The sequence below is a fragment of the Arvicanthis niloticus genome, chromosome 22 (genome assembly GCF_011762505.2).
Source record: "Arvicanthis niloticus isolate mArvNil1 chromosome 22, mArvNil1.pat.X, whole genome shotgun sequence".
NCBI classification, from domain to species: domain Eukaryota; kingdom Metazoa; phylum Chordata; class Mammalia; order Rodentia; family Muridae; genus Arvicanthis; species Arvicanthis niloticus.
In genome coordinates this window covers 30,489,998-30,509,733 of record NC_133429.1, presented here as the reverse complement: position 1 = coordinate 30,509,733, position 19,736 = coordinate 30,489,998, and the positions used below count along the sequence as shown (strand labels likewise).

The 19,736-nt window shown below is 40.5% G+C and overlaps 1 protein-coding gene across 5 annotated transcripts in view; it reads right to left on the bottom strand.

Annotated features, from left to right (window-relative positions):
• The window catches only part of Ppp1r12a (protein phosphatase 1 regulatory subunit 12A), a 109,517-nt gene extending 92,811 nt beyond the window's left edge, over positions 1-16,706 (bottom strand). For 3 of the 5 annotated variants that reach the window (XM_076920160.1, XM_076920163.1, XM_076920164.1), the window contains exon 1: positions 16,243-16,704. In XM_076920160.1, coding sequence (XP_076776275.1) covers positions 16,243-16,479 — 237 coding nt within the window. In that variant the 5' untranslated portion in view covers positions 16,480-16,704. Of the gene's footprint in view, positions 1-16,242 lie in introns of all 5 variants that reach the window. The other 2 variants (XM_076920161.1, XM_076920162.1) reach the window with 2 other exon arrangements.
• Positions 16,707-19,736: the final 3,030 nt, after the last annotated feature.

Genomic DNA, 19,736 nt, shown 5'->3' with positions numbered 1-19,736 from the left:
AAGATAAAATGTCAAGATAGGTGGAAAAAAGACAATGTTGCATTAGAATTCAATACATGGCAACTACTTCCTGGTTCATTTAACCAGATCACACAGTGCAGTTACTCCAACCACTCCCTACTCTTCCACACTCTGTATGTCACTCCTCACATCCCTCAGAACACCTGCTCACAACACCTCCCAGCAATCAAAAATATCCCAAAGCTTAAATGTACAAGAAAACTGGGGGGGGGGGGGGGGGGGGGGTGGGGGAGACAGAGGATTTATTTTAGGCATATAAATAAATTCTTGTGTTTTTTTTTTTTTTTCCTGTAACTTCATCCTCTGTTTTATTTGGTCATCAAATTTTAGCTCACAGAACAGACTAGGATCATCTTCCCTGTTCCCTATCCAAACTCACCACATCCTTAGGGACATGGATGCTGCTCACCTGTACCTGCACAACAGCCACTTATCCTCTGAACACCGTCCAGAGTCAGCCCCATCAGTCACTATTATACACTGCTCTCTTAGCTAAGCAGTAAGCACATGGCACACACCCTTCATTTACAAAGCACACCACATCCAAAATGCACGTCACACAAGCTTTTTGCTTTTACTCTCTCAGGTTATTCTACTACTTTTTGTGTTCAACAATTCCTTAACTCTGTCTTTAGCAGGGCTGGAGAGATGTCTCAGTGGTTAAGAGCACTGACTGCTCTTCCAGAGGTCCTGAGTTCAATTCCCAGCAACCACATGGTGGCTCACAACCATCTATAATGGGATCAGATGCCCTCTTCTGGTGTGTCTGAAGATAGCTATAGTGTACTCACATAAAATAAATAAATAAAATATTTTTAAAAAAAGAAGAAAAGAAAAACTCTATCTTTAGCTAATCTGTTTTCTAACCCAACTGCTACTAAGCTTGCCAGCAAGTCAGTTCCTGTAGACTACTCAGCTTTAAATTGTATCCCCCTGCCTCCAGACTTTTTCCTCAATGCACTCTCCATACTGCAGCAAAGGCAATTTTATTCTATTTTTGTGGGGGGGAAAAAAAAAACCTGATTGTCTCATTTATAAAGATAAAAGTCCTTCAACACTTCTGCTCAGAACCAGGTCTCTGCATATGCTATTTTCTCTCTGAAGCAGTCTCCTAAACACCTCTCTCATTCACCCCAATGTAGGGTAATTTCAGATCCCTGATTCTAGGGTGGGCTTACAAGTGTGTGGATATGCTTCCACAAGACTGTAGAACTACCACTACAGGTCATTAGACATAATGGAGAGACTTATGACTGCCTGCATGTTTGCCTATACTCTCTAGCAGGCAGCGACCTGCATTAAGGCAACATTGACCATCTTGTTTGCTATGAAAGCTACACTGAATAATGCCAAGTTACCATAAGGTTTGGGATTGCCAATGCTTCAATTTCTAGTAGTAAATAAACAACTTCTGCTCTAAAAATCTAAGTTTACTCGGATATACTTTATATAATATACAATGATATATATCCATTGGATGGAGATTATATATATATATATATATATATATATATATATATATATATCCAATTAAGGTGTACAATGAAATGGGATTTGATAGATTCAGTTTTGTTTTGTTTGTTTGTTTTTATCTCTGTGTAGCCTTGGCTATCCTGAAACTACCTCTATAGACCAGGCTGGCCTCGAACTCAGAGATATGCGTGTGCCTGCCTCTGTCTCCCAAGTACTCGGATTAAGTGAGCCACCAGAGCCTGGCTGATGTATTCAGAATAGTCATCATCACAGTCTTAAAGCATCTTCCTCACCCTATCCACTAGCAGTAACACCATACTTCCCTCAACATGTCCAGCAGTGACCTGTCTGTCTCCATAGATCTGTCTACAGGAGACACTTCACAAAATAAAATTTTACAGCATGTGGTCTCATGACTGGTTTCTTTCATTCAGCAGTTTTAGAAATTTATTTAGTATTTATTAGTATCCTATTCATTTTATTGCTGAGGAATAGGCTTCTGATTCTAGTAACAAAATAAACCCCTTTATCCATTTACTAGCTGATAAACAGAGATTTGTACTCTAATTTTGGCTATTATAAGTAAAACTGCTCTAGATATTAACAGATGGGTTTTTATGTGGACATGCTTTCAATCACAAGAAATATATACATAGTGCAGAGTTGCTAGGCCACATGCAGAAGTGAGATTGTGTCAAGAGTGGGGATGCTGAGATGGCTCAGTGAGAAACCATGGAAGCCCCATGGCTCGAGTATGATTCCCTCAACCCACAGTAGGCAAGAGCTGACTGATTCTCTGTCCTTCACACCAGCTCCAGTCTTTGCACACATTCTTTCTCTCACACACGCACAAATAAAAATTTAATAATTAGAAAGTGGCTCCATGGCTTACATTACTGCCAACAGTGTAGCAGGGTTCCAACTTACATATCTAGGCAACAAGTTCTTTCTTTATTACAGCCATCCGAAAGGCTGTGAAATGGGTATCTATCTCATTGTGGTTTTGACCTGCATTTTCCTGAAGCCTACGCAACTTCCATTTTATTGAACAGAGAGAGTGCTGTTAGAATCTGTTTTACTTAAAAAAAAAAATCTCTTTGAGCACTTAATAGTATCTGGAACTGTGCTAGCTAGTTTTATGCCAACTTAACACAAGCTAATGTCATTTGGGAAGAACTCTTTTTTTTTAATTGGATATTTTCTTTATTTACATTTCAAATGTTATCCCCTTTCCTGGTCCCTCCCCCCCCCCCAAAATCCTCCTATCCCCGCCACCTCTATAAGGGTACTCACCCACCCACCCATCCATTCCTGCCTTCCCGCCCTGGCATTCCCTTACACTGGTGCCTCGATCTCCCCACAGGACCAAGGGCCACTCCTCCCATAGATGCCCGACAAGGCCATCCTTTCCTACACATGTGGCTGGAGCCATGGGTCCTTCCACTGTGTATTCTTTGGTTGGTGGTCCAGTCCCTGGGAGCTCCAGGGGGTTCTGGCCATTTGACACTGTTGCTCCCCATATGGGGCTGCAAACCCCCTCAACTCCTTCAGTCCCTTCTCCAGCTCCTCCAACTGGGACCCTGAGCTCAGTCCAATGGTTGGCTGTGAGCATCTGCCTCTGTATTTGTCAGGTTCTGGCAGAGCCTCTCAGGAGACAGCTGTATCAGGCTCCTGTCAGCACGCACTTCTTGGCATCCACAATAGTGTCTGTATATGGGGTAGATCCCCAGGTGGTAGGGCAATCTCTAAATGGCCTTTCCTTGAGTCTCTGCTCCACACTGTCTCCATATTTCTTCCATTGAGTATTTTGTCTCCCCTTATAAGAAGAACCAAAGCATCCACACTTTGGTCTTCTTTCAGGAAAAACGTAACTGAGGAAATGCTTCTATAAGATTGGCCAATGGGCAAGTCTGTAGTACATTTTCCCTCCCTCCCTCCCTCCCTCCCTCCCTCCCTCCCTCCCTCCCTTCCTCCCTCCCTCCCTTCCTTCCTTTTTTTTTTTTGTAGTACATTTTCTTAACCAATGATAAATGTGAGAGGGCCCAAGCTTTTGTGCGTGGTGCCACCTCTGGGCAGGTGGTCCTGGGTGTTGTAAGAAAGTCAACTGAGCAAGTCAGAAGCAGTATTTATTTCTCCGTGGCTTCTGCTTTAGTAACTGCTTCTAGGTTCCTGACCTGGCTGTCACTGATGATTTAAAAAAAAAAAAAAAAGGATAATGTAAAAAAGGAGAACAGATTTTCTGAAAAGTTGAAACTATAGAAATGAATAAAATAAGAAAAATAGATAAAATAGTCTTAGAAACACTCATCCTTCAAAAAAAGTGGGTCAGAAAGAAAATGAATAAGAACTCTGAAAGCCAGAGGAAACAGTTCAAAAGTGGTAAGATATAAATTAATAAATTATTTTACCACTCAAATAGATTTTTGATATTTTGGGCTAAGTCCTTTTTTAAATAAAAAAAAAAATCTAACCCTATATGTTTTTCAGTTACTAAACTATTATCATTTGTTAACAAATGCCAATCAAAAGCACACTGACACTGGATAAGAGATTAGTAAGTGTCAAATACAAGATGATCTAAACATTTGCTGCATGGAGTTAACTTCTAATTTAAATAGATTATACCAATACAGATTATGTTAACATTTTTAGTAATTTGTATTTCAAACTTCTAAAACATTACAAATAAATCTTTTTAAAAATGATGTACCTCTTTTTAAATTAATTAATTATTAATTCTACATGTGGGCCTGGGGCCTGCAGGAGCCACAAGAGGACACTGAATCCTGGGACTAGAGTTATAGACAGCTGTGCATTGCCATGTAGGTCCTGAGAATTGCACCCTGATGCTCTAGAAGAGTAGCCATCTCTTCGGTCTCCTAGAATTAAATCCATGTAAAGAAAAGAAGTGACTCAGGCATGTGGCTGTGGGTAAAAGCACTTGCCATGCAAATGTGAGGTTTTGAGTCAGAATCCCGAGAACCCATATAAAAGCCAGACATGTAACAAGAACCTCTGAAATTCCAATGCTCCTAAGAGGATCTGGCAGGCAGAGACAACAGAATCCCTGGAAACTCACAGGCCAGGTTAGTTAGCTTGGCATGTTAGTGGAAAAGCAAGAGTTGCCACCTTAAACAAAGTAGAAGGCAAGTACCTACTTCTACACTGACATTCAGACACACACACCCCAAAAAGAAAACAGAAAAGTGGGCAAGAAAAACTTCTTTTATCCTGTCTCTTCAAATTACTTCCCTGAGTGAATACCATGAGTTTTACATTCACAGAGTAATAAACCAGTAATATAATCTTCCTATGGGTGACTTATGGAGGATGACCTCACTCATGAGTTTACAGATGTGTCATCAGTAGCCTGGTCAAGGTCAGCTTTCCATACTCCATATGATAGAAGCTTTACTGAAAAGTGTCTTCTATAAACAAGTACAAAAGTAACATAGCATTTTGAGCAAAGCATAAAACTTTGATAACATTTTTCTGGAAGCAATCCAATGAATATAAAAGAGTTAAGATGAACAATATGTAATATTTTCTTTCATGCTATACCATGAAAAAGTGGAAATAATACTAAACATTCATCAATTTAGAAAAATAAGTTCAGATGCAAAAACAAAATTCCATATAGCCATTAAAGGTAAACTGTGCATTAATGCTAATTAACAAAGATGTGTAATTTTTAAAAATAGGTTATATACCAGAAAACTAAGTGTGATCCCATTTATACATAAACACATACTTGTATTAACGTGAGTTCACTAGACTTCGAAGAGGTGGAATATTTAGCTAGCACAAAACATCTATTTTTTTCTATGCTGTTTTAAACGCCCAAACATTTCTATTTGCAATAATATGCATATGTAACAACAAGTACAAATGTAAACCATGTTGATAATAAAAAGGAGATAAGGAGGATCAGGATTTAGTTTAAGGCCAGCCTGTACTACATGAAACCTTGTTCCAAAAGCAAATTAAAACAAAACAAAACACAACACAACAGCAAGAACAGAAGGCACTGAGATCTTAATGATGGCTTAGAGCTTCTCATGTCCAAGATAAGCAGTGAGCTTAGACATTTTAATGTGAACAATGATGCTTGAAAAGATTAAGTTACAATAGGCATTTTTTAAAAAAAGACACAAGCTACATTTTTGTTTAGACTTCCCAATGTACTTTGGAAGGATACAGAAACATGTCATCTGTTTTAAAATGTTAAGAAAAACTATACAGAAAAAAAAGAAAAACAAACAAACAAAAAAAAAATTAAAAAAAAAGAAAAACTATACAGAGCAATTAACATGCCTTACACAAAACAAAATATAGTATAACAAAACATATCTGGGCATACCAGCATCAAAACTTTGTTTAGGAACAAAACCATATATTCACAAATATTCAAACTGTCAGGTGTAATAGTGATTTGCTGCATGGAAAACCTAGAACCCATATAAAATAGTATACTAGATTCATTATAAATTCTGAAACAGTTTATATCCAGTGAGTGGAAAAATGTACAAAAAGTTAACTAAATCCTCTCTCAGAGGGCCTCTTTCCGATCCCATTCTAATTAAAAATAAGCTTTGTAGTCTGCTCCACTAACAGGTCCAGGAATCCATGGCTAGATAATATGTCATAGGCTGGAGGAAAGAACCCAGTATTATTATCCTGCTAAATGGGCACAGATTTCAACAGCTCCCTAAATTCTTATCTTTATACCAACAGATTAGTGCATCTCTCAACTCTTCGTTTTGCAATGATGGCAATCAATGTAGAAACCCACAACTAGTCAACATGCAGGAATAAGAGACTATAGTATGGTAGGACATCGGTATCAGACACCCTCCTCCCAAGGCTCTGAAGAAGAGAGAAAACAGTGTTTTCATGACACAATAGGACGGTTGCACACATGAACTTATGGAAGCTAGAGAGGGGTCACCAGGTCCCACTTCTAGCTAAGAGCTAGCAACAACTGATAACTGCTTGAGAAGAAAGGATCGGGTTGGTTGTTTGTTGTTTGTTAGAGATGAGGCCCCATACCTACATGCATACTGGCAGCACTAAGTGGGCTTGGTGGATTTAAAAAACAACACCCATGGAACTGGGAGGGGCAGTGATAGCAGGAGAGAGAAGCTGGAAGGAAGGGGTGGAGGGGTGCACCCGATCAAAACACTGTATGTGCGTGGAGAAAACTCTCAAGCAGTAACAACTTTTAAATAAGCTTTGTAGAAAACATGTAGTTAGTGATACCATTATTATCACAATCTAATAACTCACCAAATACAACTCCAAATGATCAGCATTTTCAAACTGTAACTTTCATGAATATACTTCTGTACAGAGGATAGTCATAAAAGGTTCTAGAGCTGATGCCCCGTGAGTTCAGTAACTGTTCCGAAGCACAGAGATTTCCCTCGAAAACAAGTTTAGAAGGATTTGTGTGCCCATGTATGTAATCTCGACACAAAAGGGATTCATAAATAAATGTGCATATATACTTGTGTATTAGTTTGTGAAGAAATACTTTCCCACGTGCCTTCCAAACTTTAAGAAGGCATCAATTCACACGTCATCGAATCTAATCTCCTTTTATTATCAGATACTGCAGAAAGTTAACCGTTTGTACAATCTTAAATTCTTTTGGAAGACCATGTTACCCAAAGAGCAACCAGATTAATATGAAGTAATATTCAAGCTAAAGGTTTCTATTAGGTAAGGCTTGGTCCACGGACTCTCTCTTTCCCAAGCACACGACACATGTAAATAGATTACTAAAAAGGTGACAGCTGAGCCATGCTTTCACTGCTTTCCATGGCTTCTAGTGAATGTCATTTCAGAAATGCCTGTAGGACACATGACAACGTGGAATGTCTCCACCCAGGAAAGAACATTTGAGTCAGGCAGGCGCTGAGAGAGGGCAGTACTACAGAAGTGAAGCCTGCCTTTTTATGGCTAGCCAGCTCAACAACAAAAAGATAAGCACCCAAAATACTAGTGAGGTCAGAAAATTCTGGCATATGAGGGCCCATGATGAAAACGTTCAGAAAAGGCTGTAATTAGAATCACTACAATGTACCTATTACATTTATTGCTATGCTACCAAGAAATCCTTTCCTAAATGAATATAAAGGATTCGTTAAAAGATACTCATTTTAAACTAAATTACATAAACTTGACAAAATTCTACTTGTATTAGTAATCAGCAATATATCCCACATTTAAAGTAAATCTAAAATACAGATAATGTAATAGATATAGATATTGTAATTAAATAATGGATACTTAAACATAAGTTGTTGGCATATGCTTTTCTGATATATATATATATATATACATATACATATATACATATATACATATATACATATATACATATATACATATATACATATATACATATATATATATATATATTGTTTTGTTTTTTGTTTTTGTTTTTCGAGACAGGGTTTCTCCGTGTAGCCCTGGCTGTCCTGGAACTCACTCTGTAGACCAGGCTGGCCTTGATCTCAGAAATCTGCCTGCCTCTGCCTCCCAAGTGCTGGGATTAAAGGCGTGCGCCACCACCGCCCGACCTGATACTTTTTTTTTTAAGACAGGGCTCACACTGTAGCTCTAATTGTCCTGGAATTTACTATGTAGACCAGGCTAGCCTCAAACTCCCAGAGCTGAGCCTGCCTTTGCTTCCCAAGTGCTGGAATTAAAGGTGTATATCACCACACTCTGCCTGATACATTTTTAATGCTGTAAATCCTGATATAGTTGCCAAGACAACTTATCAGTTTATTTTCTATGAACTTGGTTGAAAATTATGATATTCAAGGTTTTTTTTTTTAAATCAAGACACTGTGCACCTACTGAAATAAAATGCAGACAAAGAATCAATTTAGGAAACTATGTTAAGGAGGTTTTTATCTGAAGATAAGATAGACTTCTAATAGCCGGTAGTCTATAAATGCTAAATGTATGGTTTAGAACGTGAAAAGAATCAGTGTTCTTCAGTGGTCAAAAACATTGTGCCTTAATAAAAATATTCTGGGAAATACTTTCCAGAGGATAACAATAAGCACAAAGACTTGTGGAAACATATAAATATGGAGCCAACAGTTCCCAAAGGCTTTCACCAAGCCCCGGAATCCCTTCAGATAAACTTTGTCTTGTTTCCTATTAGGTATCCAAGAGACACAGTGCTTAAACTCTGATATAGAATGCTACCATCTGTACTCTACCATGCCCTATTAAAAGCAGGACCAGAGCAGTGTTACAGGATCTGTTCAGCCTTAGCTACTTTCACCAGAGTCAAAGAGCATCTGTTGTCACTCTTGATAATTTTATAGATTGACATGGGAATCTCAACTGCCCTTTATTTTGATGCTACATTCTTCTGTTGTTAAAATATCCCATTACTTTATGAAATGCTACCAGATGATCAAACTACTTGTTTTAAATCTGCTGATGGAGCAAAACAAAAATATAGATTTTATTCTTTTTGTGACAGAAATAAATATGTTTATATAAATAAGAGACTCAATTATGAGCAATAAGTAAATCACATTTTACATTTTTATCAAAATGAAAAAATTCCATTCTTTTCAAATTAAGACCAGAATTGTAACTCAGTGACACTCTAATTCGTGGAATGAATATATAGCTTGATATTCTTATTAATAAGAGGCTCCCAACTAAAGTCAAGAATGATTAACAACTTACAAGCTCATTTTACTGGCCCAGAAACCACTTTAGATAACATTATTAGCATTTTGTGTAATATCCCAAGTCCTGATTACAAATATCAATGATCACTGTATACAAAACAAATTGAAGTAATGATGCTGCAGAGTGCTGACAAGTTCAGATTATTTTTTCTTTTGATGCAGGATCTCACTAGGTAGTCCTCCTGAAACTCAAGACATCCATCTGCCTCTGTCTCCCAGAGTGCCAAGATTAAAGCTAGGCCTGCGTCCATGCCCAGCTGAGATTGTCTTCTTTAACATCTCAAATATGAGCTTCCTATAGTTTATATACAAGAACCGAATGTACACTTAGGCATAAAAATCACTGTAAATAAATGCATAGCAACGTAGTGATATAAACTGTCACTAGTAAAAAAATGAAAAGGAAAACTAAATTCTATATTTTGGAAAAAAGGAGTATTTTTATAGTAATTTCCTTTGTAAATTAAAAAAATCAAGTATTTTTTAATTGTCAGAAAACAATCTTAGCACTTCTTAAAATCTGAAATAATTTTGAATTCTGGATCAATTTAAACATATTACTATTGCATTTTAATTACCATAAAAAGATCTCAAGTGTTAGTTAAAAATAGATTTAAAAAATACCTGTTCATGTTTTTTCATTTAGCTGATTTACAGGAAAAACTCTCAAATAGTAATCAATACAATCACTGAAATATTTAAAAATGATTTTCTTCCTCAGACTTAAATTAGGAGACCAGGCATGGTGGCATGCCTTTACTTCCAGCACTCAGGAGGCAGAAGCAGGAGAATCTCTGTGAGTTTGAAGTTTGAGGCAAGCCTTTTCTATATGGTGAGTTCCAGGACAGCTAGGACCTAGCTAAAAAGACTGTCAGAGGGAGAGAGGGAGAGAGGGAGAGAGGGAGAGAGGGAGAGAGGGAGAGAGGGAGAGAGGGAGAGAGGGAGAGAGAGGGAGAGAGAAAGGAGGAGGAGGAGGAGGAGGAGGAGGAGGAGGAGGAGGAGGAGGAGGAGGAAGGGGAAGAGGAGGAGGAGGGGGGAGGAGGAGGAAGAGGAGGAGGGGAGGAGAAGGAGGAGGAGGAAAGAGAAGAGAAGAGGAGGAGGAGGAAAGAGAAGAGGAGGAGGAGAAGAGAAGAGGAGGAAGAGGAGGAAAGAGAAGAGAAGAGAAGAGAAGAGAAGAGAAGAGAAGAGAAGAGAAGAGAAGAGAAGAAGCCACGGGCAGAGTGGGGTGGGCTGGGACCTAAACTCCAGCCTGGGCTCTAACTCAGAGCTGCTTCAGGCTTCCAGTCCACTGTAACTGACTTTTGCCAACCTTGAGCACAGGCAGGCAGGAAGCCCTGAGAATTAAGTGATACTGTTTCTAAAGCACTGCTTCTCAATACAACACTGCTAAGTCAGGCTACTGCAGTCAGCCCTAAGCTAAAACCAACATGAAGGGACTGTTAGAGGTCCGCTCCTGTTTAGAGTATACCAGCATGTTAGCGTCCTACCTCTTCACTGTGATTATGGACAATCATGCAGTTTCAGAAGAAAGTTGTAAGAAAAGATAGCTATTATGTTTAAACAGACTCCAAAGCAATGAAAGCAGCACCTTTAGGACGTGTCAGGAAATAACACTCTACAGTAGGAATAAAAGGTTTTGTCCTTACATCTAATGAAGGTTTCTAAAAGCTGTTCCTTTGAAATAATTTACATTTTGAAACATATTTTCTCTTACTGAATAGAGCATGGGAAACATGGTAAGAGAGGGGTGGTGCAAGTTTCCTCTGGGCTACCCAGTGCTGCTTCTACCTGGCTCCTCGAGAAAATGCTCAGTCACAGCTTGCAATCACACTGAAGCTAAAGCTCATGAAAGATAGTCTTGGTTATGACACTTCAAAGTCAGACCACAAAACTGTTGCCAGGAAGCACAAAGCCAGCAACTGCAGAGAAGGCAATTTAACAGCAGCAGTGTGGGCGCCGTGCTGTACCAGCACACCCCATATATGGCTACATTGCCCAGTTACTGTGTGAAGTAAGGGACCAGTTTGAACTTGGAGATTTACTTAATACATTTAAAAATGGATTCTGGATGATTTTAATAAAAAGTTTTATGAGCCATTAGCATAAAGTATCACAGCTTTTCTAGAGGCAAATATACAGAAAACCAATTTCTTGTACATCTTTAATACTAAATTTCTTTAATAATTAACCTAATAGATGTTTCTAAAACTCTAACATTTCATGACAAAAACAAAAGAGGTAAAAGTTAAAAACTGAAAATGCATTCAGTTTAAAACGGATTACTCATATACAGCACCTGAATTATTCTGTAACAAGGAACTGAAGATCAACCGCTTTGGTATCTCTAATGCTTTGCTTAAGGAAAAACTACACTACACTACACTACACTACAGGATTCTACATTTTACAAAGAAGCTTTCAATGGGTCCTTTACAAGTTTATACAACTGCATTTAAGAGCACAATGATTTAATATTAAGCTTATCTACAATTGTGTCTAGTTGGAAACAAAGGGGAAGGTATTATTGTAAAATTACAAAAGAACGCTGACCATTTAACCTTGGATTTCACTACAGAATCTACCTCAGGTTCTTATGAAGTTGTTAACTGAATGAATTTTTTTTACCACTTAACCAAAACTTGGCTGGTTTAGGACTTTTTAATAGAAGAGAATGCCACTTGAAATATTTTAAATACCAATTAAAAGAAATGTACTAAATATTTACTTCCAAGTTTTTCATTTATTTCCTAAAAACACAGGTTTCTATAATATTGGACCAATATTCTAAATATCTGGACATGCAGGCTTCAAATATGTACACAAATAACCATGAAACTTACTTATAAAAGGAAATAAAACAATTCAATAAAAAGGTTAGTGTGTCAGGCCCTGGAAACATAAACACATAGAAGAATAGTGTTGGTTCTTCTAAGTTTGGGAAAGTGAGCTTCTAGATACTATTAATAAGAATGATTTTAAACAAAGATGGCCAGAGCATAAGTACACGGAGAAATGAGCACCTCAGAGGAGCGCATGTGTCTCTGCTACCTCAGCTATACAGGTTCAAAGCAGTTGGATGGACCCTCAAAGGAAACAGAGCTGGTAAAAAAAAAAAAAAAAAAGGAAGGTTATTTTAGCGGAGGAGAAGAAACGACTAAAAGCATCCAAGTAGAAAAGTAAAGATCTAGTACCAACAGAAGTAACCACAGTTAGGAAGCATAAGCTAATGACGCCTACACTGAGAAGCAGCACAACACAGGATTGCTAAGATTTTTCTAAAATCTATATGCATCCCGGACTGAAACACATATGCATGCATACATGCACATGTAAAGATGGAAAGACAAATTGTTAGTGTAATATCAGGATAAAAATATAACTGCTTCGGACAGGTTGATAATCAAAGTAGCAATGAAAAGAAATAATACAAAGGTGACTGAGGGGACATATATCCACAAGACAATGAATGAAGCAACTGAAATGTTTAACTTCATCTTGACATTGATAACATTATTAACAGAACAGAGATGTCTATGAAAAGATAGCGTCAGTAAGGAAAAATGTTTTAGTAGGAACTTTAGGGTGAAATTCATCATGATTTAAAACTAAAGCTGAATATTCAGATTACATAAAAAGGATTCTATTCAATCTCAAGACACGAAAAATAGTTAACAAATAAATGATAAAACAAATTATAAAACTCAGTTACAATTCCAAAAAATTTTTCTGAACATTAAAGATTCCTTAAAGAAATGTTTTTGGCAAAAAGGACTAGATCTGAATATATATGACTCCTTAAAGATCTATACTTTTACCTAAAGATTACATTCTATCATTATATTACGTTTTATAACTGAAAATTGACTTGGAAACCATTGGCACAGAGGAAAAAGTTTAAGATTTTGAGGTTAAAATAAAAAAGCTCAACTCCAATTGTCACTCTTGCATTTTAGGCATGCAGTACAGCCCAGGCAAGGGCATTCTATCCATGTTATAAATCTTGACACTGTTTACAAAGCATGCTAAAATACAGGCATAACCCACATGCTATCAGTAAAACTCTGCAGGTGAGTAACTGCCAACTAGCAAAACTGAAATTGTACTCTGGACCTTAGGTTTAGAAAACCCGGAGAGTGGTATCCTACACTTGGAAGAAGAGGAAGAGTAGTCTAGAGACCCAGGCAGAAGTTTGCTCTCTCTCCACATGGATGGCACCTCTATGCCAAAGGGATGAAGAGCAGTAGCTGGGCTTTCACACTTTCAGAGAGCGCGTGTTCAACCAACAACCCTTTAAGTACAGAGCGCCTGTACTACAAATGTAAGAAAGGATCGGGGTGCTGAGTGTATCTGTGGGATGTGAAGGACCAAAGCTTTGGTCCTGTGAACCAAACGGAGGCTACTCTACCCAGACAAAAGGTGAGTGAACAGACAAAAGAAAAATTACACTGGTAAAATATTTTAGCTATTTTATGATCTTTTGAGAGTATTAAAATATTTAAGGACCAGTCACCAAATCAGTCATTTTACTGTTAGCTAAGGAAGACAAACACTGTCATTGGAGAGACTTCTGAAAGGCTTAAGATCCCATCAAGAGGAGAGGGGTTCTATTTCTTGCCTCTCGCTAACTGGTGTCCTGAATCTGCCCAAAGGGAAGTCCTTGTCTTCACAGTCATAATGGGAAACAAGTATGAGATAAAGAAGAGCAACAGAGAAAACACAGCACTGCAACACTGCTTTTAAAAAATCATTTATAACGCACATTGGTGATTTGCCTGCATCTATGTCTGTGTGAGGATATTGGATCCTCTGCAACTGTGAGCTGCCATGTGGGTGCTGAGAATGGAAACCAGGTCCTCTGGAAGGGCAGCCACTGCTCTTAACCCCTGAGCCATCTCTCCAGCCCCACAATGCTTCATCTTTTAAGGACTTTGGCTTCCTTGATTTAAGAAACATGCTCGTTGCCAACCGCAAATAAAAAGGCTTTATACAAATGGCCTAACTTAGAAACATCCCCCCACACGCTTGTCAACTCAAACACAATATGCAATCATAGAGACTATACCTACATTCACTAAACCACTGAATTCAGTTAACCAAGAAGATATCGTTAAGTCTGGCTTCTTTGCAAGCCTTTAAAAATCAATTTCATGTCTTTTCAACTATCTAAACTAGTATTGCAACATTAAAAAAATGTTAGACATTGTCCTCTTCCTCCAAGTCAATATAATTTTCCACAGGGAAGAAACTTGACATTTCTACTTAGGAGTTTTAGAAAACACGCTGATATAAACCACTAACCAATTATTCTGACATACAGTAAGTGTGTCTCAGAACCAGTTTCTCACTAAGACTTGCCAAGGACATGTGAAAGAATACTTGAGAATTTTTTTTTTTAATTTTATATGGTAACATTATTTTTTAATGCTGAACTTGATTTCCTTCTCAGAACCATGTTTTCGGACCTAGAGTTATAATGCGTCTTAAGCTTTAAGCAAATGAACTTTGCATTACATTAGAGAACCACCCTATATTTTCCCTCGGTGCCATTCTAAATTCCAGATCTGTCCTGCAGATTGTCAGGCATTTCAGTCCTTCCAGTCAGCTTTGTAAACAAAGGCTACGCCAAGCTTGATATGTGAATTTGATTAAATAAAACTTTAAATGGTCATCACTTATTAAAGCAGGAAGCAATAAAAGGAAAATACCTCCATGCCATGTCTTTTTAAAAGGTATAAAGTTAACAGGCACAAAATAATAAAGTTTAGGTACAAAGTGCGAAGCCTTAGGGTTCAACCTCTGTTTTTAACCACATTGGTATTCAAAATAGAGCTATGCTCTACCTCACAACCAAGAGGAGTGTCTGAGAGCGGGAAAAGTCTTTTTCACTGTAAATTTCCTAGTAATTCCAAGTTTCTTAATATGAAAATATAAAGAATCTATGCCACAGCACCTATTACCAGCACTTAAAACTTGCTTTTCAAGCAGAACTCTAAGGGTTTTGTTGCTTTTGGCTTGTTAAAGGCAAAGCAACATTATCTCTGGATTGCCAATAGTTTCTCCTTATTTGGCTAACATTGAGAGATCCCAATCGGACTACTATAAAACTTTAACATGCACAAAGCATCCATTTTGAGAACAGATTGTGATTAGCTTTCTTTTTTTTTTTTTTTACCCCCCATACACCAAAAAAAAAAAAAAAAAAAATCAAAGTTTTGACAACCGTCTTTGAGGAGTGCACAGTGTTTATTCTTGTCTTTCCTAGCCCCGATGTACACTCCAGGAGCCAGGGCTCGGGGATCTGTGACTGCGACAAACTTCGAGTACAGGAATCCAGTTATGAGGTGGGCAAGCCCACTTGGGAAGGCTTCCTTATCAGATACACTACCAAGCCCCTCTCTTTCAGCCACTACAGACTAGCTAATTACACCTCATTTTCCCCTCCCCAGTGACCAAGAGTAATAAAGGAGAAAACAGGAAATCGTTCGCTCAGGGCACCCGGCTTTAGGGCTCTGGATCACTATTATTATCATCCTCATTTGTAATCAAGTCCTAAAAAGTACACCGAGACCAATGCCCACCTACAGGCCAAAAGGGGGTCCATCTGCCCCAAGAGCCCCTACCGCTCCCTCCTTGGTGGCTTTTCAACCACCCTCCCCACCCCCCCAACAGTCTATCACTGACACCGGGCCTCGCTCGGTACAACCCATTACACTCCCGCTTCGCTTGACCCAGACACAAATTCACAAATGGCCCTGGGGCCCCAAGAGGACCACAGTCCATTTTGCCCAGCGCCCAGGAAAGCCAGCCGGCTCCCAAACTGCACGGGCAGCCGGCGAGCGGGCGGGCGAGCGGCTCTGAAGGGGGCCTGGAGCCCCGCGCCCAGCCTCCCCCGACGGAGCCGCCCCCTCACCCGCAGCAGGGAGTCTCCCGCCACCCCCCGGCCTCAGCTCCGGAGCCCGGAGAGGCCCCGGCGCGAGCACGACAGCGGGCCCGGGATGTGGGTGAGGGCGGCGGGCACACCGACCTGGTGCAGGGCGGTGAGTCCGTCCACATTGGCGTAATTGATGTCGGCGCCGCGGTGCAGCAGCTTGAGGACCTCGTCCGTGTCGCCGCTGGAGCAGGCGGCGAGGAAGACGGCGCCATCGTCGAACTTCACCTTGGTCTTCTGGCGCTTCACCACGGGAGGCTCGAGGTCCGTCTCGGAGCCGATCCAGCGCTTCAGCTGCTCGTTCCGCTTCTGCTTCGCGTCCGCCATCTTCATCCCCTCTCCTGCCGCCGGCGCTTCTTATCGCGAGCGGGGGAAGGGGGCGGCGGCGGCGAGGGGAGGCGAGGGGACGCCGCGGGGGTGTGCGACCGTGTCTGCGAGTGCGGGCCGGAGAGGAGCAGAGCAGCGAGCCGGGGAGGAGACGCTCGAGCGAGACTTCCAGTATCCCACAGAGCACTGGGGCGAGCCCGGCAGAGCGGGCCTCTCTTCCTACCACAGACGCCCTCCCGCCCCCGGCACGGCCGCCCGTCAGCCGCGGCCCGGCTGAGCGTAACTTCGCGAGATCGCGGCCGGGGTGGCGCCCAGCGGCCAGTGCGCATGCGCGCTCCCGCCTCGGCCCGGCCCAGGAAGAGCGCGGCGGCCGAGTGTGGCGGGGGCGCTACCGGAGGGAAGCGGGTGTGGCTCCGGCTGCGGGGGGGCTGGGCCGCTCCTGGAAGGGAGGAGGCCGGGAAGGAAGGTTGTCCAGCGGGACCGAGGGCTCTGGAGGTTGCCGGTCGGGCGACGAGGCGGTACCAGGCTGACTTGCCTCTGGGGGGGGGGGGGGGCTCGTCCGGCCGCGCGAGGCGTCTGCCCAGGGCGGAGGGTTTCCCTATTGGCTGCGTGATTTGAATGGAGTGGACACAGGTCGTGCATTAGGTGCTTGGGGGTGCTCTTCCCGAGGAACTCCGGGGGAGCCCCGGCGATCCCGATGAGAGCATTTTAAAAGTGGGGTCGGAGTCGTCTCCACGGCCCTGGTGGCAGTGACCGAGGTGATCGCCTACTGGCAAGGGGATGATGACCTGCGGTGACTGCGGTGGCTTCCTGCTAACACCCACTGCAGAAATGTCTTTCCTCTTAGGTTTGCTCGGTATTGTTGTTTTGTTTTCCCTGACTCTTAAACCTGTTTGGATTTCTTCTTCCTTCATCGCTTTCAGCCTGTGTGGCACTGCCCATGGGGGGGTTTACTTCAGCCTTGTTAACTGGTCCTGACCTTTTAAGGGATTTATGGTTCCAGCTCCATTGCTTTCTATGGAGTAAAGACCCGGCTTGCGTCTAGAATTCAAAAGGAATGTGGGCGAAGGCAGTTAATTTCGACTGATATTTATCCAATACATGTCTGATACGTCGTGACTGCCTAGGCTCCGAAAATACAGTAAATATGATTTATGAGAGCCCATGTCTTAAATTCTTGTGCTGGAAAAGACATTATCGTGAAGAGATTTTAACTTTGCCCTTTCTAAGCACTCTCCCCTCCTGTACCCTTTAGATCTATAATGTCATAAAACCCTACCACCGAATGAAAGTTTGGGCATCCTCTGGACTGTGAGCCCCCCAAAAGAAAACACTTGTCATTCTTAGCCTTGTCCTAACTGCTTCCCAGTGCTGGGAACGCAACAGTGAAAAGTTAATTTGCTCACTCTCAGCATGATGCCTTTCTAGTAGGTTATATTAGGATAACTGAGCAAATCTGCTTAGGAAACTACCTTTCTTATAGAACTGAATATGCTGAATTTCAATTTTTAGGAATGGTAATAGAATCCAAGTTAGGATAAAAATACTTCCTTTGAAACACAAAATAAGTGTGCCACACATAAGTACATAATTATGTCTTTGCCGGGCGGGTGGTGGTGGCGCACGCCTTTAATCCCAGCACTTGGGAGGCAGAGGCAGGCGGATTTCTGAGGCCAGCCTGTTCTACAGAGTGAGTTCCAGGACAGCCAGGGCTACACAGAGAAACCCTGTCTCAAAAAAAACAAAAACAAAAACATAATTATGTCTTCATAAAATGTGCCAAGGATCATACCATCAGATGTTTGCACTACAATGAGAACAATGGTGTTGGGTACTGAATTTTATTTTCTTTCTTTTTTCCTCCTTTTTCAGATAATGGTTTCTCTGTGTGGCCCTGGCTGTGCTGGAACCCACGTAGACATTGAAGTCAGAAATTCACCTGCCTCTGCCTCCTGAGAACTGGGATTAAATCCATGTGCCACCACCATCTGGCAGGGTAATGAATTTTCTTAACATGGAACTATAAAATCCCTATGTGCAGAATATAGCCCTCAGAATAAAAGAAAATAATTGAATATACCCTTCTCAGCTCTCCTCTCTACCTAGAAAAAAAAAAAAAAAAAAACAGTGTTTCCTTGTTTTCTAAGAATATTCTGATTTATTTGCTCTTGAAATACACATTCATTGGCATCTCAAGTTTTCCTTTGGACAAGAGGACTTCAATAGGAAGTGTGCCACTTCTGACCCAAAGCACTTCTTTCAAGACATAAAAATAATATAAAAACAAAACAATAGCTTACTAATAAAACATAATTAAGTTCAATTCCCAAAAGCTATCAATAAAAAAAAAAAATGGAAACCTCAAACTTTGGGCTGTTAGCTTGTTCAAACTTCATTTGAATTTAGCTTTCCATTCTCCATAACTTTTAAGGTCAGAAAGCTCTTCCTGTTGCCAACTGCACCAGCTCTGTCTTTTAAGAATATATATAAATATATGTATATAGAAATATATATATATATATATAGCATATATACTAAAGACCTATAGTTAATTCAAACATAAGCACAACTTTTTATTAGAACTTATAGGAAACAACCATTTCATATTAATTACTGAATAATTGGTCTAAGCAGAAGTTGAAGAAATACAAATATTTTCATTTTGTAATGACTTTTATGCAAGTTAGATTGCAGGGATGTCAATTCCTCTAAGGCAAATGGCCTGTTAATGTGGAAGTACATGTGTTTCAGAAGCTGAGTAAGCGTTTACAGTGGGCTAGAGTTAAATATTTAGTCTCAACCAAAGAGTTGGCCAGAGTCACCAGTCCACCATCTGCCTGTGCTTTGGACTGCACTTAAACTCATCTGTAGCTCTGGGTCATGGCATCTCAAATGTGTTGCCTCTGAGCCTCTGAACAAGGTCAGTTTCTCTCCTCAGCCCAGAGGTTCCTAGTGATGACTAGCTTTCTTCTAACTCTTCAGGTCAAGGTTCATGCTACATCAGGCTTTATCCCAAAGATCTAACCTCTAACCTGAGCACACTACACGTAGTAACTACCATTTTCATGAACCAACTACATCAGTTCCCCCAAACCTGGAAATCAAATGAAGATCTGGCAGTGTACAGAATGCAGGTGTAGTCCTGTCAAGGCAATAATACGACACTTGTCACGCACGACTTTCAACCTGTTTCATGTCCAGGATTAGAAAGCAAGTGCCCTTAATATCAATAATTAATTAATTCACAATACTTTATCACTTTT